This window comes from Pituophis catenifer, unplaced genomic scaffold (assembly GCF_029215685.1).
Source record: "Pituophis catenifer annectens isolate HBS135680 unplaced genomic scaffold, rPitCat1.0.hap2 SCAF_4, whole genome shotgun sequence".
In the NCBI taxonomy this organism is placed as follows: Eukaryota; Metazoa; Chordata; class Lepidosauria; order Squamata; family Colubridae; genus Pituophis; species Pituophis catenifer.
The window spans coordinates 69,902,336-69,927,891 of record NW_027256884.1 but is presented as its reverse complement, the minus strand read 5'-3'; the positions used below and the strand labels follow the sequence as shown (position 1 = coordinate 69,927,891).

The following is a 25,556-nucleotide window of genomic DNA, read 5'->3' as shown; positions in this document are numbered from 1 at the left end:
TTGCGGCTGAGAGCATCTGCTTGACTGTTCACCACTCCTGAAATATGGTCCGCCCTGAGGGAGCTGAGATGGGCCTCAGCCCAGAGACCGAGGCATAAGGCCTCCTGCATAAGGGCCTTTGAGTGGGTACCCCCCAGTTTGTTTACACAAGCCTTTGCGGCTACGTTGTCTGTGAGGACGAGGAGATCCTGGCCTGTCCCAATGTCCTGGAAATGGAGAAGAGCCAGGCGAATGGCTCGTAACTCCAAAAAGTTGATGTTGTGGTGCCTCTCCCATGCGGACCACTGACTTTGCACCATGCAGTGTTCCAAGTGCGCTCCCCAGCCCGTGAGGCTAGCGTCAGTGGTGAGGAGCAGATGCGAAGGCTTCCGAAATGAGCAGCCCCTTGAAATCGCATCAGATGTCCACCACTGGAGGGAGGTGAGAACTGCTGGAAGTAGAACCACCCTGGTCATAGAGGTGCTGCACATGGCCTTCTGATGAGGTAGGAGGACCCACTGCAATTCTCTGCTGTGGAGGCGAGACCAAGGAACAATGCTGAATGATGAGACCATTTTACCGAGGAGTCGGGACAGTCCTAGCACTGTGGACGAGCAGGTTGCAATACATTGGTTTGCCAGGACTCGGAGGCTGGCCTGGCGGTCAGGAGAGTGAGACTATGGAAGTCACTGTGTCAATGACTGCTGCTAGTTGGAGGATGTGGGTGGAAGGAACCAAGTGGCTTTTGGCCCAATTGATCGAGAAACCATGATCTTGAAGCACCCGGATGGTGGTTGCTAAATCCTGCCACGCCGAGATGGTTGAATGAGGATATCATCTAAATAAAATTGGAGCCTAATGGGCAGGGTGTGAATGTGACCAATTAGGGCAGCCATGATTTTTGTAAATACTCAGGGGGCCGAGGATAGGCCAAATGGCAAAGCCATATATTGATAATGCCCCCCGAGATAATGGAAGCAGAAATATTTGCGGTGGGCAGGGAAGATGGGACGTGGAGGTATGCCTCCATTAAGTCCACCGATGAAAGGAAATTGCCCCTGCGGATGCACTCCAGGATCGTGTGGAGGGATTGCATTTTGAACCAACGGTAGATAATGTACCAGTTCAAAGCTTTAAGGTCCAGGATTGCCCTCCACCCCCACCTCCCCGAGGATTTCCTCAGGATAAAGAAGCGAGAATAAAACCTCTGGCCATACTGGTCCTGAGCGACTCACTGGATAGCTCTGATATTTAAGAGGTGATCAATGGCCGAGGTAACTAGCGCCCGCTTGGTTTTGCCTTTGGATACTGGGCAAGTGAGGAAAACAGTCAGGGGAGGGGAGAAGAACTCCAGGGAGAGGCCCCAACGGATCGTCTCCCGGACCCATGCATCCGTTTTTTTTTTATTTTAATTTTTTAAAACAAAACATAAAACAAATCCATCGTCCATTACAAATACAAACAGTGTGTCAGTTGGTTACAAATCTTTTGTGCTTCATCCCCATATTCAAAATTTACTAATTATCTAATTTCTCATATTGTCAAACAAATCAACATCCTCATTTATCATTTATTTAACTATGGCTTTGTTGCTTCAAAAATTTTATTTTCAAATATTATATTTATAACATTTCATATTTCATATTTCGTTTCCATCTTTTATTATCTAGCCATTGATAAAATAAATCCCATATCTTGTAGTATTGTTTATCTTCTTGTTCTCTAATTTCAAATGTCAATTTACTCATTTCAGCACATTCCATGATTTTCTTAATATTTTCATCTTGCGTTGGTATTTTCTCATTTTTCCAGTTTTTAGCAAACACAATTCCAGCAGCTGTTAAAACATTCACAATCAAATATCTCAATTCTCTATTGTATATTTCTGGCACAATCCCTAATAAAAAAATCTCTGGCTTAAAGTCTATATGTTTTTTTGTCATTTTTTCCAACCATGTGTGGATTTTAGTCCAGTATTTTTTCGCAGTATCTGTCCACCATATATGGTAATATGAGCCCGGTATCTGATGACATTTCCAACACTTCTCAGATTTGTTCTTGAACATTCTCGCTATTCTTGTCGGGAGTAGATGCCACCTGTAAAACATCTTATATAAATTCTCCTTATATGCTGTTGACATTGTCATTTTATAATTTTGCATCCACAATTTTTGCCATTTCTCTAGATCAATTCCATAACCAAAATTTTTCCCCCATGCAATCGTTTCTTTAACTTGTTCTTCTTCCAATTTTACCTCTAATAAGTAACCATACAATTTTTTAATTACAGTCATCAGAACCTATTAAAATTTTATCTAAATTAGTCAGATTACTATAAAAACCTTCTGTCTTAGAATCTTTATCATATCTAGAATGTATTTGCATAAACAAAAACCAGTCCATTTTTATATCCTGTTCTTCTAGTTCTTGCTTTGGTTTAAGTTCACCCTTTTCATTCAGTATTTCACTATATCTGACAATTTGTTCCTTTCTAAATGTTATTGAATATGAGAATACTTCAATAGTAGATTGAACCAGACTGGAATTTTTAAATAATGTTGTCTTTTAATCTCCTCCCAATTTAATAGCAAAGACTCTCGAATAACATGTCTTCTAAAATACCCCTGTGTTTTTGTTCCCTTGTACCATAAGAAAGCATGCCAGCCCAACAAGTCATGTCCTTCTAAAGTCAACAATCTAGTATTCCTTAACATAATCCATTCTTTGAGCCACATCAAATTAGTTGCTTGATAATATAGTTCCCAATCCGGCAAACCAAAACCTCCTCTTATTCTAGCATCTTGCAGTAATTTTAATTTTATCCTCGCCTTTTTACCCTGCCAAATATATTTTCACACTATTTTATTCAATTCTTCAAAATAGTCTTTTCCCAACCTGATTGGAATTGTCTGGAACAAATATAAAATTCTAGGCAATATATTCATCTTAATTGTTGATATCCTCCCTATCAATGATAATTGCAAATTCTCCCATTTAGCCAAATCTGTCACTACTGTTTAAGTTTATTGTAATTATTCTCCTTGAGTGTACTGTATCTTGCTGTCAAATATATCCCCAAGTACTTAACCTTGTTCGTGACCTGCATCTTCAATACATCCACCAATTCTTCTTTTTGTTTTTTTAATATATTTTTTGTCAAAATCTTTGTTTTATCTTTATTTATTTTCAAACCTGCTACCTTTCCAAATTGTCCTATTTTTCAGTTTATTTATTGATTCAAATGGATCTTCAAGAATAAACACCAAGTTATCAGCGAATGCTTGCAATTTATATTCTTCATTTTGAATTTTCATTCCTTTTATTTCTTTTTCATCTCTAGTATTTCTGTTTAATACTTCTAATGTTAACACGAACAACAGTGGTGACAGTGAACAACCTTGTCTCGTTCCTTTTTGTATTTCAATAGATTCTGTCAATTCTCCATTTATCATTACTTTTGCTGTTTGTTTATGATATATGGCTTTTATGGCTTGAATAAATTTCCTCCCACAGCCCATCTGTTTCAGCTGTAATAGCATAAATCACCAATTCACATTGTCAAAGGCTTTCTGTGCATCTAAAAATATCAAAGCCATTTGCTTTTCAGGATGTGCCTCATAGTATTCCAAAGTGTCCAGAATTATCTTCAAATTGTCTCTAATCTGCCTTTTTGGAAGAAATCAATTTTGATCAGAATGTATAAAATTATTTAAATATCTTTTAAGTCTTTCTGCCAATATTGTAGCAAAGATTTTATAATCTGAATTTAGCAGGGATATAGGCCTATAATTCTTGACTTGTGGGTCAGTATCCTCCTTTGGGACAAGTGTAATATATACTTCTGACCATGATTTGGGTATTTCCATCTTTAACATTACTTCATTCATAACTTCTAACAATGGAAGACTCAATGATTCCTGTAAAGTCTTATAGTATTTCGCTGGCAGTCCGTCCGGGCCTGGTGCCTTCCCATTCTTTTGTTTTTTAAGTGCTTCAGGCAATTCCATCATCGTTATGTTTCCTTCTAACATCATCTCAGTATCTTTAGAAATCTGGGGTAGGTTCGCCTTGTGTAAATATTGTTTAACACTTTCCTCCACTATATTTTCTTTTTCATATAATTTTTTTATAATAATCTTGTATAATATTTTTCTTCTCCTCATTCCCAAATCTAATTTGTCCTTGGTCATCTACTAATTGTATTATTTTCCTTGATTCTCTCTCTTTCTTCAATTTATTTATTATTAATTAATTAATTAATTAATTAATTAATTAATTAATTAATTATATTTCTATACCGCCTTTCTCCCGTAGGACTCAAGGCAGTGTACAGTCAAGAAAAATATAGACACACAAACATCATAAAATTGCTAATTAAAATTATTACTTAGTTTAGTCAATTAAATAAAACCCAGAATTAGATAACATTTAAAAAATCATTCACATGTTCATATGTTTAGCCCCGCCTGTTGGAACATCAGGGTCTTGAGGGCACGGCGGAAAGCACGGAGATCAGGGATATTCCGTATCTCCGGGGGCAGTTCATTCCAAAGGGTTGGAGCCCTCACAGAGAAGGCCCTCCCCCTGGGAGTCGCCAGTCGACATAATTTGACTGACGGTATCCTGAGTAGTCCCTCCCTGTGAGAACGAACTGGTCGGTGGGAGGCTATTGGTGGCAAAAGACGGTCTCGTAGGTACCCGGGTCCTAAGCCATGGAGCGCTTTAAAGGTGTTAAATAACACCTTTTTATATGCTAGCCATCTACCTGGTTTATTGGCGTCTTCAAAATAGTTCTGTTTAGCACTTCTAATTTTTTGTGCTAAATCTTCTTTTTCTATTAATCCCATTTTATGTTTAATTGTATCCATTTTCATTTTAATATCCTTTTTTTGTGGGAATTTCTGTAGTTCTTTTTCAAATTTCTTGTAATCATTCTCTAATGTTTTATAAAGTTGCCTTTTCTTAATATTTCTTTTCCTTGTATAGTCAATTATCAGGCCTCTGGCATAAGCTTTCATAGTATCCCAAAGATTTTGCATTGATGTATCCTCTTTTCTATTTTCTTTGAAAAAGAAAGCCAATTCTTTCTCCATTTTCTGTACAAAATCCTTTTCTTTTAGTACTGTAGTAATTAAAATCCATCTAGACCTTCTCCTTTGTCCTTTCCATCTCACTGTCATTGGATTATGGTCTGCCCAGGTATTAGCTTCTATGTCAATTTCTTCTATATTAGAAGTCAATTCCATTGTCATCCATATCATATCTATTCTAGACCATGATAAATGTCTGTTAGAATAAAAAGTATATTGTCTATTTTTTGCATTTCTTTCTCTCCATATATCTTTTAAGTTTGTTTCCTCTATCATCTTAAAGAAAGATTTCAGCAGAATTTTTCTACTTTGCATTATTGCCTTCTGGGTGTTATAGCCCATTTTCCCATCTACTATGCCATTAAAATCTCCCATCATGCAAATATTTTCATAGTCCAGCTCAATTAGTTTCATATGTAATTTTCTATAAAAATCTTCTTGATTGTCATTTGGAGCATATATTGCTATTAAAAGTATTTTCCTGTTATTATCTATTATTTCCACCATCAAAATTCTTCTCTCTTTATCTGCATAATTTTTTCCTGCTGGTATTGTGTCTCTAATATATAAAACCACTCCTCTTTTCTTACATTACAGCAATGAAGCAAATAATTTCCCTAATTTTAGCTGTACCAACATTTGTTCATGTTGTTTTTTAATATGCGCTTCTTGTAAACAAATTATATCCAACTTTAATTTCTCTAATTTGTGAAATACCTTTCTTCTTTTAGTTGCTATATTGAGTCCATTTATGTTCATTGTAATCAATTTTTTCTCTTCCATATTCATACTTTATATGAAGGGTTTGTTGCTCTAGTAGATCTTGGTTCACATTGTTCTTTATATTCTATGATGCCCCCTACTGCGCCTTCTTCCTTTTCAATCGTTGCTAGACATTCCTCTTGTAGTTCGACCAGTGACTCTTCCCTTCTTAACTTTACTTCCTTCTCTCTAAGATATTCAGCATAAAATGCTTTGGCTTTATCAATTGAGTCTATTTTAAATCTTTGCAATTGCCATGTAAACATCAGGCCTTCTGGTATCAGCCATCTATAGTTCACACCTTTCTGGAGCAATATTTTTGTCAAGAATTGATATTCTCTTCTCATCTCCCTCACTCTTCTCGGTATTTGCTTCAGAACCACAATTTCCTTGCCCTTGTATTTCAGTGTTTTCTCTTTTGTAATCTGCAATATTTGCATTTTAATTGATTTTTTGGTGAATCTTATATGAACTTCTCTTGGTAGTTTATTTCTCATTGCATATTTTGTCTAAACTCGAAATATCTCATCTATGCCATCCATCATCTTTTCTTTAGTAATTTCTAATGCTTCTGCTAAAATTTTATCATTTTTTCTGCCAAGTTTTCTCCCTTTTCTTCTTCTATATTTTGAAATCTTAAGTAGAATTCCGATTTGTCCATCTCCCATCCTATTCCACTCTTATCACATTCAACCTCATCTAATCTGCTATCCATATCTCTAACTTTTTTGTCTCTTTGTTCTTCCTTTTCTTCAATTTTTTGAAGCCTGTCCTCATATTTCTTCATCATTTGTTGTATGTTCTCCACTTTTTCATCTGTTTTTCCTGTTCTTTGTTCAATTTTTTCTGTTCTTTGTTCAATCTTTTCTGCTCTCTGTTCAATGATCACTATTTTTGATTGTATGTTTTGTATTCCTTGCAAAATCATCTGCATTGTCGCATCCTTTTCCTTCTCTCCTTTGCCTGTTGCAACATTGTCTGTATTGATAGTTGTCCTCCCGATGGTAAAGAAGAGGGAGTCGATGTAGAAGAACTAATAGCTGCTGCCTTTTTACTCATGTCTATAAAATGGTTACAAAATATTCAAACAGTCAAAAAATCTTCAGGTTCTTCTATACCTTAATCCGTTTTTATAGAGGACAGATATTATCCCAAATAACAATAAGAAAAAGTAAGATCCAAAGAAAGCAAAATCTTCAGGCTCTTGTATGCCCTAATCCAATTGAATAAAAGAATAAAAACCAAATTAGCAATCTCCAATCAAAGAAAAGAAAAAACAAACCAAAAAAAATTTCTTCAGGCTCTTGTATGCCTTATTCCAATTAAACAAAGGGATATTGAACGCATTAATAATCTCCCGTCAAAAAGGGGGAGAAAGGGGAAAAAAAGAGAAAAAGAAAGAATAAAAACATCAAAAATTTAAAAATATTAAAAGTCTTCCAAAAGCAAACACAATCCAATTAAAAATAATTAAAAGAGGGAGAAGTGGAGCAATAGAAAAATAATACCCAAAAAAGGAAAATAAAAAAAGACTTTCTATCTAAAAGAAGAATCCACAACTGTGTAGTATCCAAAAGTTCTTTTATAAGTCTCACCAAGTTTTTACAGCTCTCTTTCCAGAGTCACTGTAATCTTCTTCTTTCAAGTCTCAGCTGCCTGTCAGTAATAGTTTCTCAGAAGAGCACCTGAGTAAACAATCCCGCAGACAGTCTTTGATGCTCTTCTAACTATCTTATCTATGAGCAAGCTCAGAGTCCTTGAAATGTAACACAGTTGCTACTTTCTTTTGCCAATGAAAAAAATACAGTTTCAATTCACTAGATGGCAGTGTTTCTTGTTCATTCCACTTTCCCTCTATGTCCAATAGACGATAAAACAAAATAAAAAAATAAAAAGGTAGAGAAAAGAAAAATAAGACTAAACCAAAATAATATAAAACTAAAAAGGCAGTAGAAATTTAACAATTAAACAGATAAAAAGGAAATCTCCAATCCAATCCAATCCAGTCAAATTTTAAAAATAAAATCCTCCATAGGCATCCACAAATAAAAATAAGTTGCAATGTAGAAAAAACTAACTTAGACTCAGGCTCAATTCCGCCGCTTAACTTCTTCTATCTTCAATTTTAATTATCTTTTCACCCCAGGGTGTTCTTAATTAGTCTATTTTAAAAATCTCTCACCAAGCTGACACACTTTCACACATTCTCTTCTGTTCCGGAACTGTCCCAACTTCAGCAGCTTAATGGCTGCCTCTTCACCGCCGGAAAAAAGGGCTTCTCCTGGATCAACCAGGGACTTTGTGGTGTCCCTGGGATTGGCAGGATGTGCCCTCCTCTATCACTGTCTCTACGGGACAGTGAGGTCCAAACTGGACCGTCCAGCGGCAGAAATATCGACGGTGATCTCAGAGCACCGAGATCGTCCGTCGTCTCGTCGTGACGTCAGCTCCGTCTTCCTCCCATGCATCCGTTGTTGAAGACTCCCATTGGCTGGCAAACAAGGCCAGACGATCCCCTCCCTCCCCGAAAGGAGCGCCTGGATTGGAACTTGCCTCCCTGTCTGACCTGGTTATCCGGTTGGTGAGATCTGGGCTGGAATGATCGTTGATAGCGGGACTAGTAGAAGCCGCTGTCAAAACTCCAAAAGGACTGTGAACAAGAATAAGATGTGTAGCGAGAGTCACCTCTCCGGGAAACTGAAGGCATAACCTTGCATCTGTCTCGTCTCGATCAGGATGGGATCCAGCGATGGACCGAATAGGCTATTAGCAGCATAGGGTGTAGAAGCCAGCTGCCATTTACTCCTGGCATCTGCCTGCCAATTCCTGAGCCACAAGAGTTGGCGAGATGTGATAGTGGACCCAATGGATTTTGCAGCGAACCTGACAGCATTTAGAGTAGTGTCAGCCGAAAATTCCAAGGCAGCCTCAATCTTACTGAGGTCCTGATGAGATTTCATGTCCGATGGAGGGAGTCTATCCTGTAGCTGTTTAAGCCATAGAAAAGAGGCCCTATTGAAGAAAGATGCTGATGTCGCGGCCTTGATGTCCCAGGCCACTGCTTGGTGGTCCTTGACTAAAACCTTTTCCGCCCACTTATCTTCTGGGCGAAGAGAATCCTCTGGAGGCCCCGTGAGGTAGTAGGAAGTTGAAAGAGCAACGATAGGGGCATCCACTGTAGGTATTTGCAAGAGAGTTGAAAGATCGGAAGCAGAATGATAGAGGCGTTTGTCCAATCCATTAGGACTGGGCCCCGAATCTGGGAGAGAACATTGCCTCTGAATAACATCTGTAAAAAGTTTGGGAGCAGGAATGGTCTCCGGTTCTACAGCAGGCTCAGCGAATAGCGAGGAGGCTGGGTCACTTGCAGTCGAGGTGGAGTTGCTGGTCGATGGTACACTGCCGAGGCGCATGGTAGAGAGTGCTTTGAACAGAAGGGACCTGAAAACCTGGGGTCAGAAAAGGCCGATGAAGGAGGGCTGGCCGGGAGCCAGGCCCTCATCGTCTGATAGGGCCAGATCTCTGGTCCCTTCCTGCTCTGAAATGGAGCCCTGATTAGAATGAATTGGAGATTCAGCCGGTTCCTGATCTGACATGAAATCCTCGAGGTGCTGAGATGCATGTTGGAGACTTTGATGTGCTGTGAAATCAGGGATAGATGGAAGAGAGCCCTGTTGGAGGCACTGAGCCACGCCCTGTTGGATAGCCTTGGCCAGGATGGTTTCCAAAGAAGCTGGCAAAACAGTCTTGTGGTTGGGGAGGCGAACATGATGCTGGGGAAGACCATTCAGGCTCAGAAGCCTCCTCCCCTGAAGACTGGCGAGGTATGGAAGTGGACAGGGTTTGGAATAGAGGCTCACTCCCCGGTGGAGGAAAAGGGCCGCAGGGTGCTGGTTGGTCTGGGGATAAATCCCGTCTAGATTGCCCTGGCCCTTGAGGAAGGGGAGATCCAGGCCTGTGCTGTGGGGATTCAGTTGAGGTAGGCCTCGATCCCGACGTGGCGACCGTCTTGATCGCTTGCTTTTGTGCCTTTAAGATGGCCTTTTCTATCGCCTTGTGCCTCCTCTGTTCTTCTTTAGAAGGTTTGGCAGGCTTGTCTCATGGCGGGGGGGGAACCCTTCTGGATCCGGGGCCTTTTGGGGCATAGTGGAAGCCCTGATGGACCCTTGCCCAGGTCACTGTCATGTCTCCGCCCCCTAGAGGCCGCTCCCTTAGGAGAGTGAGACCACATGGCGTCCGCCATTTTAAAACGTTACCGGGGAAGTTGCGATCAAAGGTAAGTAATCGGAAAAAGGCAAATAGCCCAGAGTCACTCACTATTTAACTTTGAGGGATAACACCCCTGCTCCGCTGGTGAAGAGATTCTGAGGAGTAATGGAGCGTGGCTGCCCTGCAGATTGCTAGCTGTCCAGCTTCAAACGCGATCAAGATTAGCGCCGATGCTCCCACTCGCGCTCTAGCTGCTAGGCAAATGCCGTTAAAATGTAACCAAATTTCTCACCCGATGGTCTGGGGAGCCCTGGGACAGCATGAGAATGAAATCAAGCCGCTGCCTAGATGGAGCTGCCAGCCAGCAGTTCAATGCCGCTTCACGGCCTTCGGCGTTATCAGGTGAAAAGCCCTTCACGCCGGAAAGCGTTGTGTCCAATTAGGACTGAAGAAGGGAATTCAAAATTGAAGGGAATTCGAAGGAAATTTGAAGAAAAAAATGATCCAAAGGGTGAAGAAACAGCTAGGCTGGGAAGACACATCTGTCCAGCATAGACCGAGTCGAAACACTGGAGGCTACCAGGAGAGGGTGGAGCTAAACAAATCAGCAGACTTGGTCCTATAGCTGTACAGATGAGTTAACCCACCCAGCTGCCCTGTTTAGGGTGACCCGCTCCTTACTTCATTTAGAAGTGCGGGAAGACCCCTTGCAGGGTAGGGCTGAGGATTTTGTGCAATACCTGCATGACAAAATTGCTCAGATTCGGGAAGGCCTGGACTCCGACTGGGTAGGTTTGGGGGAGTGATGGAGGTGAGTCTTGAGAGTGTTATCTGGGAGGAGTTTGACCTTGTGACTCCCAAGGACATGGACAGGATTCTGGATAGGCTTAGCGCTGCCACATGTTTATTGGACCCGTGTCCCTCCTGGTTGGTACTGGCTTCCAGGGCGGTCACACGAGGCTGGCTCCAGGTGATTATTAACGTTTCTTTGAGTGAGGGTTGCTTCCCCTCCGCCTTGAAAGAGGCAGTGGTGAGGCCCCTCCTCAAGAAGCCTTCCCTGGACCCGGCTGTATTAGCGAATTATCGTCCAGTCTCCAACCTTCACTTTGTGGCAAAGGTTGTTGAGAGTGTGGTGGCGCGATAACTTCCCCAGTACCCGGTCCCCAAGGCTCCACTCGTTCTCCAGGTTGCACAGACCCTCAGGGCCCGGGCCTTCGGCTGATGTTGTGCAATGCCAGGTCCGTAGTAAATAAAGCCCCCCTCATTTGTGATCTTGTTCAGGAGGGGGGAGCGGACCTGGCGGGTATTACGGAGACCTGGTTGGGCCTGGAGGGAGGGGTCCCTCTGGTAGAAATGTGCCCACCAGACTTCCACGCATTCCATCAGCCAAGGTCACAGGGGAGGGGAGGGGGAGTAGCGGTTATTATTAGAGAAGGTTTTAGGCCGAGGGAGGCCACTGTTCCTCAGACGGCCGGTTGTGAGACCCTCCTTGTGAAGTGGGATCATGGGGTTCAGATGGGTTTGCTGATCACGTACCTGGCTCCCTGCCACGTGGCAGCAGCCCTGCCCGAGCTACTCAACGTTATCGCCGCGGTGGCGGTTGATACCCCCAGACTTATGGTCATGGGGGATTTCAACCTGCCGTCCGTGGGTGAGACATCTGAGGTGGCTCGGGAGTTCATGGCTTCCATGACGGCTATGGATCTGACCCAGCTAATTCATGGCCCTACGCACATGGGGGGAAACACGCTGGACTTGATTTTTGTCTCTGGACAGTGGCTGAGTGATCTTGAGATAGGGGACATAGTCATCGAGCCCTTGTCATGGTCGGATCACTCTCTCCTTCGCCTTAACCTTCGAACCGCTGCACCCCGCCGCAGGGAGGCGGAACTGATAAGATGGTACCGCCCCAGGCGCCTGATGGAACCTGATAGGTTCCATATGGAGCTTGGGCCAATCCCTGAGGTCCTGGCTCACGCCTCGACTGGAGACCTAGTGGCCGCCTGGGATAGGGCGGCCGCTGGAGCTCTGGATCGAGTCATGCCTTTGCGGCCTCTGACCCGGCACCGATCTCACCTGGCTCCTTGGTTTACTGAGGAGCTGAGGGAGATGAAGCACCGGAAAAGACGCCTAGAGAGTAGTTGGAGGGCCAGTCGTACTGAATCTGACCGGACACTGGTAAGATCTCATATTAAGAATTACCTAGTGGCGATAAAAGCAGCGAAATGCACTTATCTTGCTGCTCTTATTGCATCATCAGATAATCGCCCAGCCGCCCTCTTTAGGGTGACCCGCTCCCTGCTCCATCAGGAAGCGCGGGAGGACCCCTTGGAGGGTAGAGCCGAGGATTTTGTTCAGTATCTGTATGACAAAATCACTCAGATTCGGGAAGATCTGGACTCCGACTGGGTAGATCCAGGGGGATGACGGAGGCAGGTCCTGAGAATGTAATCTGGGATGAGTTTGATTCTGTGACCCCTGAGGACGTGGACAGGATTCTGGGTAGACTGAATGCGATCACATGTTTGTTGGACCCATGCCCCTCCTGGTTAGTGCTGGCTTCCCGGGAGGTGACACGAGGCTGGCTCCAGGGGATTATAAATGCTTCATTGGGCGAGGGTGTCTTTCCCGCCGCCTTGAAAGAGGCGGTGGTGAGACCTCTCCTCAAGAAGCCTTCCCTGGACCCAGCAATATTGGCTAATTATCGCCAGTCTCCAACCTTCACTTTGTGGCGAAGGTTGTTGAGAGTGTGGTGGCACGACAGTTTCCCCAGTACCTGGATGAAACGACGTATCTAGATCCGTTCCAGTCGGGTTTCAGGCCTGGGTACAGCACGGAAACGGCATTGGTCGCGTAGGTGGATGATCTCTGGAGGGCTCGGGACAGAGGTTGCTCCTCTGTCCTGGTCCTATTAGATCTCTCAGCGGCTTTTGATACCATTGACCATGGTATCATGCTGCACCGGTTGGAAGAGTTGGGGGTGGGAGGCACCGTATTACAGTGGTTCTCCTCCTTTCTCTCCGACCGGTCTCAGTCTGTGTTGGCAGGGGGACAGAGGTCGACTTCGAGGTGCCTTGTTTGTGGGGTGCTGCAAGGGTTGGTCCTCTCGCCCCTCCTGTTCAACATTTATGTGAAGCCGCTGGGTGAGATCATCCGTGGTTTTGGGGTGAAGTTCCATCAGTACGCTGATGATACTCAGCTGTACATCTCCACCCCGGACCACCCCAATGATGCCCTTGAAGTGATGTCCCGGTGCCTGGAGGCCGTGCGGATCTGAATGGGGAGAAACAAGCTCAGACTCAACCCCTCCAAGACCGAGTGGCTGTGGTTTCCGGCGTTCCGGTATAGCTAGCTGGTTCCATCGCTGACTATTGGGAGTGAGATTTTGGCCCCCTCAGAGAGGGCTTGCAACTTGGGTGTCCTCCTAGATACACGGCTGTCTCTAGAAGATCATGTGACGGCTGTGGCCAGGGGGGCTTTTTATCAGGTTCGCCCGATTTACCAGTTGCGTCCCTTTCTGGACCGGGACTCCTTGCGCACGGTCACTCATGCCCTCATCACCTCCTGTCTGGACTACTGTAATGCTCTCTACATGGAGCTCCCCTTGAAGAGCACTCGGAGGCTCCAACTGGTCGAGAATGCGGCCACGCGGGTGATTATAGGAGCGACACGGTGCATCTATGTAACACCTCTCCTGCGTGAGTTGCACTGGCTCCCAGTGGTCTTCCGGGTGCGATTCAAGGTATTGGTTACCATCTTTAAAGCGCTCCATGGCTTAGGACCTGGGTACTTACAAGATCGCCTTCTGCTACCGATAGCCTCCCACCGGCCAATACGTTCCCACAGAGAGGGACTCCTTAGGGTGCCATCGGTCAAACAATGTCGATTGGCCACCTGCAGAGAGAGAGCCTTCTCTGTGGGGGCACCTGCCCTCTCGAATGAATTGCCCCCGGAGATACGGATGATCCCTGACCTACGCGCCTTTCGCTGTGCCCTCAAGACCTTATTGTTTCAACAAGCTGGGCTGGCCTAAACATGAATTTTAATGGTTGTTTTAGTTTTTTAATAAGACTGGGGCCAAATTATTTAATATATTTTTAAATTACTTTTAAATTTTTTGTATATATGTTTTAGTGTTGGCTGTGCACTGCTCTGAGTCCTTCGGGAGAAGGGCAGTATAAAAATTTAAATAATAAATAATAAACCCATGCCTGACTGCCGTTCTCACTGACATGGAGAAGAACTCAGATTCTAGTGATTTTATGGATATGTTCATGTAGGGCTTTTGGCAATAATGAAGAACTAGTTTGCCATTGTTTTTTCTGCAGTATTTGTTGACTTCCCAATCTAGATTACACATATAGAATTTCCTAATGATCATCCAACCAAGTACTAACCAAATGTAATTCTACTTATATGTGCAAAATTGACCAAAGCCTTGCCTACCGGACCATGCTCCCTACTCCCCTTGTTCCAACTGGCTAGCAGGCAGGGCAAAAATGGCAGCCAGCAGACATACTATTCACATGGCCTCATTCTTCCCTCACATTTTCTTTTTGCAACAAGAAAAAGAAAACAAAAATCAACCACTGTGTGAAGGATCAGCAAAGCAGCTCCTCAAAACAAACATAAAGATAGGAACTGCTGCTTGACTTTGGAAAAGAAGAACCATAAAGACAGGAACTGCTGCTGACTTAGGGAGAGGGAGGTGGATTTGGTGGGAATTCACCTGTGCTGTGGATCCAGAGAGAACACTAAAGAACTATTGGAATTTAATTGGCTTTTTTCTAGAGCTTGCAATAAAATCAATATATCTAGAGAGCTGTATCCCTAAATTGTTGCCTACAGGATTTATTATAGTAGTATCAGTGGGAATAGCTGTTCCCTGCAAAACACTACTTTGCTATTTTCATTTTCACGTCCATATTCCTTGCTATATCATACAATTTATCTGTAAAGGTTTTCTGTGATTGATTCTAGAACTAAAAGCCTTACAGGCAGTAATTCAAGGGTATAGCTTTTGGATAAGTTAGGTTTATAGCAAAGAGTGGAAAACAGTTAATGAAGAAATCTGACAATTACAGACTGCAAGACACAATCTAATCTCTCCCTCAGAATCTAACTTCAAAATTTATACTTCATTCTCAAGCATAATGGGCTGAGCATATATGACATTTAGGTTGATGCAATAATTTATACCAGTGTATTATGAATAAAAATAATTGGTATGGTCTCAGAGTCTTTGCTTCTAACAGACTGATCTAACCCTTACACTCTGACATTTGCAGATATCTTCCTCTAGCAATAACCAATAAGATAGCATCATATGCATATAAATTATATATACATTATTGACCCCACAATGTCATCAGAAGCATTTCTTGAACTATTTTTTATATTTGTAAATTCATTAAGTAATCAAGGAAATCACATAATCTTACTCTTTACTGATGTTGAACTAGACCCGTACCAATCGGGCTTCAGGCACGGACACAGCATGGAAACGGCATTGGTTGCTCTGGTGAATGATCTCTGGCAGGCCCGGGATGGGGGTTATTCCTCCATCCTGGTCCTACTTGACCTCTCAGCGGCTTTCGATACCATCGACCATGGTATCCTACTGTGACGACTTGGGGGGTTGGGGGTGGGGGGCACTGTTTTGCAGTGGTTCTCCTACCTCTCGGATCACATGCAGTTTGTCTGGGCGGGGGGACAGAGATCCTCCCCGAAGCCCCTCACTTGTGGGGTGCCTCAGGGGTTGGTTCTCTCCCCCTTGCTCTTTAACATCTATATGAAGCCGCTGGGTGAGATCATTCGCAGTTTTGCGGTGAGGTATCAGAGGTATCATCAGTATGCTGATGATACCCAGCTTTACATCTCCACCCCGGACCAACCCAGAGATGCCCTTTCCACGATATCTAAGTGCCTGGAGGTGGTACGGGTCTGGATGGGTAGGAACAGGCTCAGACTCAACCCCTCCAAGACGGAGTGGCTGTGGTTGCCGGCATCTCATGGTCTAGTGGCCCATCACTCTTGATGGGAGGGGAGTTACTTACTCCCTCTGAAAGGGCTCGCAATCTAGGCATCCTCCTGGATTCGCAGCTGTCCTTAGTGGACCATGTGACGGCCGTGACCAGGGGGGCTTTTGCACAGGTTCACCTGGTGCGCCAGTTACGCCCTTTCCTAGACAGGGATGCCCTCCATACAGTCACCCAAGCTTTTGTTATCTCTCATTTGGACTACTGCAATGCCCTCTACATGGGGCTGCCCTTGGGGTGTACCCGGAGGCTCCAGCTGATCCAGAATGCGGCCGCGTGGGTTATTACAGGAGCTTCCCATTACTCCCGTATTACACCTCTCCTGCACAAGCTGCACTGGTTACTGGTGGTCCTTCGGATCCGCTTCAAGGTGCTGGTACTTACGTATAAAGCCCTACATGGCATGGGCCTGGGGTACCTGCAAGACCACCTTCTGCCTGCCTCCCATTGCCCTGTGCGCTCACATAGGACTGCCCTCCTCCGGGTGACAATGTTGGCTGGTGGCGCCCAGGATGAGGGCGTTCTCTGTGGGTGCACGACCCTCTGGAATGGGTTACCCATGGGGCTCCAGACGGCCCCCGACCTCCGCTCTTTCCGCTGTGACCTGAAGACATGGCTTTTCCAACAAATTTGCTGATCTGATGGGTGATTTTTAATTGGGAGATTTTAACTGATTATTTTAGTAGCTATTTTTATTGTTTTCATCGTTTTAATTTCTGTGAGCTGCCCCGAGTCCTTTGGGAGAAGGGCGGCATATAAGTATAAGAAATAAATAAATAAATAAACTATTTGCTAAACATTCCATTTATATTCATGCATACATTCATTCTTCTATCATCATTCTTATCAGACTCAAAATCCAACTTTAAATTCCATACTAATACAAATTTTCCATAATTCAATAATTGAATAGTCTATTCACCATCATATATTCTCTAAATCAGCAAACATGAATATACTGCATTTATTTTTTTTATTTATTTATTTAAATTTCTATACCGCCCTACTCCCGAAGGACTCAGGGCGGTGAACAGCCACAGGATAAAACACATAAATACAAAAATTTAAAATAGAATAGAATAAAATATATAATTTAATTTCTTAATGACCTGCCAAAGAACAAAAAAACAAAAACATATCTAATCTGCATATATCTCCTTCCTACACTACTCTTCCCAAATTTTGTCCTTGACATCCATCATAGTCAGAATTCTGTCACTTTCACAGATATACTTATCAAATTAATCTCCTTTAGCTTCAAATGCATTATTGCTATTTATTTGTATAGATCAATTACTGAACTTATTAATGAGTTTTGTTTACCAATGCAATCCAAAAATATTTTAGGTAGTATAAAGACACAACAATAAAAACCACAACAATACAATATTATTAATAATCAGTTATTAACCAAACCCATTCACATGGCACTTTTCCAATTGTGAAGTACACGTCTTTACACAGACATTAAGTTGCAATGCAAGACACTTACATATTTTAATATTTACATTATGTACAATTGCATTCTTACCATCTTCGCAGAATATATTTCTTCCTTTTCATTATTTTTCTTCCATATTACAATTTATAGCATTGAATTCCAATATTCCAGTATATCTCTATCACATAAAAATATCTAAAATATAGTTACAATTATTTGTAACTATATTTTTCTTTCTACATACATTAAACAATAGCTCCCTCTCATCCAATTTTTTTGCAGAAATCATTCTTGGCTATGCATTTTTTCTCCCCCACAGTGCAATGGAATATTCTATGCCTGGAAATAGGAATGACAATTTGCAAAGTACTGTATTTCAGGGCCAGAGCATTTGTTAAGTTCCTTATCAGACAAATGGGTAACAGAATCTTCTGTGTCAAGACACAGGTACAAACTGGGTCAAAGGGACCAAAGAGGCCCCACCTTTGCAGCTTATTTGATAAATGGATGCTAAAATACCCATAATCAGTTTTCAAGATTCTGCAATCTTTTCTATTTAATAAATCTGATTGAGACACTGAAAATCTAGCTTTCTTCATTATGAGCAGCTTTAGCAACTTGTTTTCTACTTTGTTATACCACCATGCATCTTTTTATACTTCCTATTAATGTAAGCCCACAGTGTTCTGTGGTACTTTCTAACATTGTCATGGCTATGATCAATTTGAGACTTTAAGATAAAGTTCAATGAGGTTCATCTGCATATCCTGCTAATCATGGTGCAATCTGCTCTTCTAACAATTTTTAGAGGACATTTAAAGTTGATTTTGGCTTCAATCCATCCCCAGCATGGTGGAGGCAACTCAAAATTATGTCTTTAACTGAATTAATTTATTAGTTTAATATCCCACCTTTCAACTAGAACTGAAGATGGTATTCATAATGTTCCTATAACTATTCTCCAAAGCAATTAAACTATAAGTAGTAACAACCTATAAATTATTGACTTAGTTTACGTATCACCCTACATTATGGTTTGTAAAACAAGCTATCATGATGGCCTACTTTATAAAGCATACTAAGTGAAGGAAGTAAGTAGATTGACTTTCTTGGCTGGATCATAGCTAATACTAGTACACTATTGGAAGATTTGGGGCACTTCCACACTGGCAGTTTTCACTCACTTACTTTGATTGATTGATTGATTGATTGATTCAAGGCTGCATGACTCCAAAAAAACTGAGCATATAACACTTTTAAAAGAATATATATAAAAAGAAACACATGAATCAGAGGTGGGATTCACTTACCTTCCCTAACGGTTCGCAAATGTGAGCGCATGTGCCACCTCTGCGCATGCGCACAGTCTCCTGTGCATGCACAGTAGTCGCGCATTACGTCCGGGTGGGTGGGCGGAGCCTCTTGCAGTCGCCGCTACTGGTTCACATGATCCGGAGAGAACTGGCTGAATCCCATCACTGGCATGAATGCTCATACACTCTTTGCTGTACTCAGCCATAAAAATCAGACTCAGAATAGCCTAGTCAAATGGTTCCACATAGAAATCTTAAAACTCAAGTTTGAGCCAGCAAACACTTCTCATAAATAACAAGAAATGCAAAAAATAAAAGATATTACTGCCAGATAGCATCATGCTGCCTCCCTGTCTTTACCTTTCCACTTTGATGTTTGCTGCTGAAAGAACAACCAAACAACTGACTATTGCTTGCTAAGGTGCTTGAAGCTTGATGGAAAGACACCTATCACTACAGTAGCTTAGGTGATGACAGCAGAGGAGAGAAACTAAGATGGTCATCCCAGGAGCAAAAGGAGGACATTGGTGAGACATACCATGTTTCTCCGAAAATAAGACCCCGTCTTATATTTTTTTGAACCCTGAAATAAGCGCTTGGCCTTATTGCCATGCGCTCAAAAGCCCAATTGGGCTTATTATCAGGGGATGTCTTATTTTGGGGGAAACAGGGTAACAGTAATAGGCAAAACTGCCTATTCCTGAAGCCTGCAGAGGCCTTACAAAATTTATAATAGAACTTTTGCAACTTGGGAATTTGGGTCAGGTATTATTTGGGCAGAAGTATCTTAAGAATGCATGAAAGGCAATACATAATAACTGGGTGGGAAAGGTCATGCCAATCACACTCTAAGTATCTAATAAGAGCAAGGCTGATTCCAGCCCCTAGCTATTTCATCAGCAGTGATGCATTACAGATCATTTATATGGCACAACCTCTATAACAGGGGTGTCAAACTCACGGCCTGCAGGCCCGATGCATCATGGCCATGCCCATGCCTGGTTTAGCAAAGGGGAAAAAAGTCGCAATGTGTCACATGACGATGCCACGACGATGCAAGTTTGACAACCTTGCTCTATAAGAATACCAAAACCTTTACTTAAAACTCAAATAGCTGTCTATGATTTTGAGTTGCCTCCCCCATGCTGGGGATGGATTGAAGCCAAAATCAACTTTAAAGTCTAAAAACAAATATGCTTAATTAGACTGAGTTTGTTGTAAATGGAACAAAAGAGACATTTCTGCCATCCAGAAATTACTTGTTTAAGGCTGCTACATCTGGTTAGCAGACACTGAGTTGACCAATATGTAAAGCAGATTTAGAATTTTCTGTATCTCTGCTATTATTTATTGGTAGACCATACTTAGCACCAGATTACTTTCTGAAATATTTTACTTTAACTTTATTTCAGTTGAAACTACATTTTTAAAACAAGCTCTAATACACTCTATTCCTTACAGTAAATTAATTTGATACTGAGAAAATGCATTGTTCCTCGTAATGTTTAATAATTTACTGTAATAACAGCAGAAAACACTTATTGGTTTACAAAATTCCAAACGACCACCAGTTGACCGTAAAGAGATACAGTACTCTACTTCTTTGCTGCCCTCTAGTGAACGTTTGGAGTTTTGCAAGTCATGTCTGCTAGTGGTACGGACGGATGTCTTCATGAAGTCTGTAATCGAATTCGAGACGAGGGGGTCTTTACGGCTTATATAATGCAATAAGTTAAAATTGAATTATGACATCTACCTCGGTCTTATGATAACACAACATTACGGTTTCTTTGCTACCTTAAAATGGATTTGTTCTTGTTCTTGCTGTCACTTCTTGTCCCTGAATATCAAAACCAAAGATTTTGAACCCAGAAGCTTGGAACTATTGTTGAAATAAAACAAAAGAAAGAAAATGAGAAATGGTCTATGATACATATAGGATCCCAGACGGGATTATTTCCTGTCCGTCACTTTCTCGGATCACTTCCGGTGCAGTGTTCAACCCCGCCCCTTTTAGCAATGGCGGTGTCACTGTCGCCAACCATGGCGCTGGCTGGGCAACGAAGTGCGTTGTGAACACTTTTCTACACTTGAAGCCTTGCCAGCGGGTGCCTATCTGGGGTGCGAAAGGACTCTGGCAGCGCGAAGGGGTTTGGTTGGTTTCTTCTCGTTTTGCCGCGATGGCGCCGGTGCAATTGGAGAGCCATCAGCTGGTCCCGGTGGGCGGTGGGCCGGCTTCGGCTCCGGCCCCACCGCCCCCAGGGACTGCGACCGCGGCAGCTAGTCCTGGATACCGACTCAGCACTCTCATCGATTTTCTGTTGCATCGGACGTATGCCGAGCTCACTGTCCTGGCCGACCTGTGAGTCCTGTATCCCAGCAATAATGTATTCTCCGGCTTTGCTTGCGAAAATCCTTGCTGCTTAGACACTTCTGGTTCTTTTTGGAGGAGGATGGTGATCTATGTTAAGTTAAAGTTATGGAGAAAAAGAGCAGATTGTAGTGGTGCGTAAGCTTCCGACTCTGGTAACGAAACTGATTTTCACAGTAAAAAGAAATAAAATGAGTTTCGCTGCCTAAGAGACCTAGTCCGTTATGCTATAATGTAAATTTTAGCGTGACAGTAAAATTTTATGTGGTTTATATTATGTGAAGCAATTATTGGGAGATTAGGAATAGGAATTAGAAGCATTTAAATTGCAGATGCCATACTGGGATTATATTTCATCCGTTTAAGTTTGTATAAACTTGGTAACAATGTCCTTTTGCATAGTATAAACATTTTAGACAAAATAAATATGTATAAATGTGTTTTCTAACGTGATTGGATGCGTGATACATACTATAGGTATTCAACCGAAGATGTGCAGTGTACCTTTTCTTTCAGTTTTATATATTCTGCATAGAGTTTGTCATAAAAAATGACTCATTTATTGAATCTTTAACAATTATGCTTATCTGAAAGTATTGTATATGTGTTTATTATTTGTATAATTGAGATTTCTTTTATAAACAACTTAAATATCAAGCTTCAAAATGTAGGCTCATAATATATTGGCATTTGCATATATTTTGGAATGTAGGGCAATATACCGAGAGGATACTTTTTATAGTCTAAAATTTAATATTCTTGCAATCTTTTATGTCATAGTGTTTATTCTCTTTTTTTCTTTTTAAACCAGATTACCAAGAAAAACTGATATGGAAAGGTGAGTAATTATTGTTGGTTGTTGGTTGAGTATGATGGTTGTACAACTCAGTGAGAGATAGTTGAACTTTGTTGAGCTATAGAAATATTGCTATAGAGCAATATTTTAATGCAAAGTTTGAAAATCAAAATACATTTGACTGCTTTACACATATGATAGCTTGATTCTGTGGAAATAATCTATTTGCTTACAGTGCAAATCGAAACTACAGTTTTGTATTGCCTGTAGATCATAATGTTGATTTGTGCTTATTCTCTATTTAAAGATTACTATGTTTAAAAAGTTTCTGCAGCTATCAAGGAAAAAATGTACTGATAGATTACTATTTTAAAAGAATCACATTTGATGAAGACTCAGCTGGTTTACAAGAATTTATCTGATGGGTGACACAAAATATCTTCTTTTTGATAGCAAAATAAATTGCTAGTTTTATTTTCAGGCAGTTTAAGAAGCATTTCATTACAGTAGCTAAATAAGACTTTCCCCCACTCTTTTGCTTCTCTACAACTTTTCTCATAAGCAATATGGAAACAACAGAAACAATTATTTATGTAGCTAGCCAAACATTTGAAAGTTAATGATAGGTAGTCTTCGACTTAAGACCACAATTGAGTCAAACATTTCTGTTGCTAAGCAAGGCAATTGTTAAGTGAGTTTTGTCCTATTTTATGACCTTTCTTGTCATTGCTGTTAAGTGAATCTCTGCAGTTTTTAAGGTAGTAACACCGTTGATAAGTGAATCTGGCTTCCTTGTTGACTTTGCTTGTCAGAAGGTCACAAAATGTAATCACGTGATCCTGGGACACTGCAACCATCAGAAATATGAACTAGTTGTCAAGCATCCAAAATTCTATCATGTGATCATGTGGGTGCTGCAATAGTTGTAAATGTGAAAAATGGTCATAAGTCATTTTTTTCACTGCTGTTATAACTTTGAATGGTGACTAAACGAACTGTTGTAAGTCAAGGACTACTTGTACTAGATATTTGTTCAGTCTCCCATGTTGACTAAGTGCATGTAGTGCTGTTTCTAGATTCCATTTGTACTTACAGTTAAATAAAGGGGTTAATTCTACAGATTGGCAATCTCTTGAGCTAGTATGATGTGCTCTTCCTCTGTCTCTTTCATTTCCCCTGAAGCTGTCTATATTAGGAATATATCTTTCTTAGCACCGGTTTATCAGGGTTTTTGGTCCATCTGTCTTGTTTCAGTTTTTTCAAAACAGCAACTGGCTAATCTTCAGCAGTGTAACATGCACACACCATCTCAAAGTTGCCAGCTATCTTTTCTCCTTTCCAGATGTCCATTTAACTATTTCAAGTTTTACCAATTCCTCCCTCCCCTTTGTCAGGACAGCAGCAATTCCTCCTGTCATTTTATATTCTGTTTTATCTTTAATTGCTACTCTGCTGCTCTCAATTTAAAAAAGCAGTGTGTATGTTTGGGTGACTATGTGAAAAGATGGCAGCAACTATGGCTATAACATGCTATCACACACATAACCATGTTTTTTTTTTCTTCCTAACACAAATTTCACAGACTACTACATCAATTTAAGATAGCACATGATAAAAATATTATTTTAGATTCTATAGTCCAATGTTAATTATAGCTAAGAAAATAGAAAATCCTAACTAAGAAGCATTCACAATTTCAAACTATCATTTTAAGTGGGATTATAGACAGTGGTTTAACATTTGTTTTATTTATTAATCAAATTTCTAGACTGTTGATGTTGAGCAACTCATATGTTGAGTTTAACATATGCAAACCATACAATCAAAATAAAATGCAAAGATAGCATAATCTATAGGGAACATCAGCCAAATTTTCTCCTCCATCAGCAGACAAAACAACAACAGATATGCTAATCCAGGTTTTCCTTGAGAAAAAGTTATATTTATAGTGCTCTTTTAAAGGCTGGTAAGGTGCGGGAGGGGGGGGAGCGTCATACAAATTTCATGGGGATGCTATTCCAGATGCTATTCTGTTTCTTTCATAATATTTCCTAATTCTGCCCTTAGTGACTCAGGTTCTCTTTTTCAGAATAAGTGCACCACATTTGTTCATTATATTGGTAGTAGATTTTGTCTCTATGCTTTTCAGGTTGGATAAGACTTCTCAACACACCTATTTCCTTTAATTTTCTGAGTTTAATTGATAATTAACTGATTATTTGTACCAATAATTACTGGCCTGTACCACAATTTGCATCTGGAAATATCCTGGTTGATTTGGAGTTCACTTCTCTGTCTTGTGTTTTCTACAATGTACTCTACTTGATTTTGATGTCCATGTAGGAAAAAATGTCTTAATATTGAAGCAGCAGTTGGTCAAACTCTCTTAATCTATGTTTTACATTATAAGTAATCCTTGACTTATGGTGGTTATTAAACCCACAATTTTGTTGTAAATTGTGATATTTATAAAGTGGGTCATCATGTGAGCACACCCGATTTACAAGCGTTTTTGCAGTGGTTATTAATTGAATGCAGTAAAGTGAATGCTGTGGTTCATAGAAGGACCCGTTGTTCACTATGAGGCAGAAATAAAGGACTGTTTTCAAAAAAATGTTGTAAAACAGTCATGTGACCATGTGATGCTACAAACAGCTGTAAATGAAGGCCAGTTACCAAGTGCCCAAAATGTGGTCACATGACTGTGTGGGGGTGAACAGTGGAATTTAGAATCTAGTTTGTAAGTCCCTTTTTCAGGGTTCATCAGAACTTCAAATGGTCACTAAGCCACCAGTCATAAGTCAACTATCTGCAGTTTACCCAATTCAAATCATGCTGTGATTGGAAATTCCACTATATTTGTACAATTTTTTCTTCACATTTATTTCTTTAGTACTGTAGATCCTTTGCTTTACCTTTTATCATGCCTATTTTGCATAAAAGGATCCCTTGGTCTGAATTTCTCTTCGCTTTTTCATTCAATTGTTATCCCAACTAATTGTTTCTTATTTAGAAATTTATTATCTTGCTCATGTTTGGAACATAGTATTTAGTTGGGCAAATTTTCCTTTGTTGCCTTTTGTACTCTGCTTTTCTTTACTATATTCAACCTGTTGTCATTTTTTCTTTAGTTCTTTGCATTTGGAAATTTTTGCTTAGTCTTTAATGATGCCACAATTTTAACCCAGAGTTCTTCAAGCACCTTGTTTATCTAATCCATTTATTAATTATATAGAATATATAATTATAATCCTGTCTTTTGGGGCTGATGATTTATTTAGATAACATCTGAAACATAATCAGTATTTTGTGTTATTTTTTCTGATTAAACACAGATTTTCCATCTTTGCTATGTAATCAATTGGGTGTTGTCAGTCCAATAAGTGTTGTAAGTGTTGGATTTCTTGACAGAATACTGTTTTCTGTTTCATTTCCTATAAGACCATTTTCCCTATTTTAGATCCTATTCTACTTAAAACATTAGCATCCCAGTTGATGCTATCAAACGAAATAATAGTTTTAGTGTTATGTTTACATGGTTTTGCAAATTGTCATAG

The 25,556-nt window shown here is 40.9% G+C and overlaps 1 protein-coding gene across 3 annotated transcripts in view; it reads left to right on the top strand.

The window, feature by feature from the left end:
• Positions 1 to 20,885: 20,885 nt before the first annotated feature.
• The window catches only part of MED14 (mediator complex subunit 14), a 94,500-nt gene continuing 89,829 nt past the window's right edge, over positions 20,886 to 25,556 (top strand). For all 3 annotated transcript variants that reach the window (XM_070944223.1, XM_070944222.1, XM_070944221.1), the window contains exons 1-2: positions 20,886 to 21,194; positions 22,015 to 22,041. In XM_070944223.1, the coding sequence (XP_070800324.1) occupies positions 21,013 to 21,194; positions 22,015 to 22,041 (209 nt within the window). In that variant the 5' untranslated portion in view covers positions 20,886 to 21,012. The remainder of the gene's footprint in view (positions 21,195 to 22,014; positions 22,042 to 25,556) is intronic.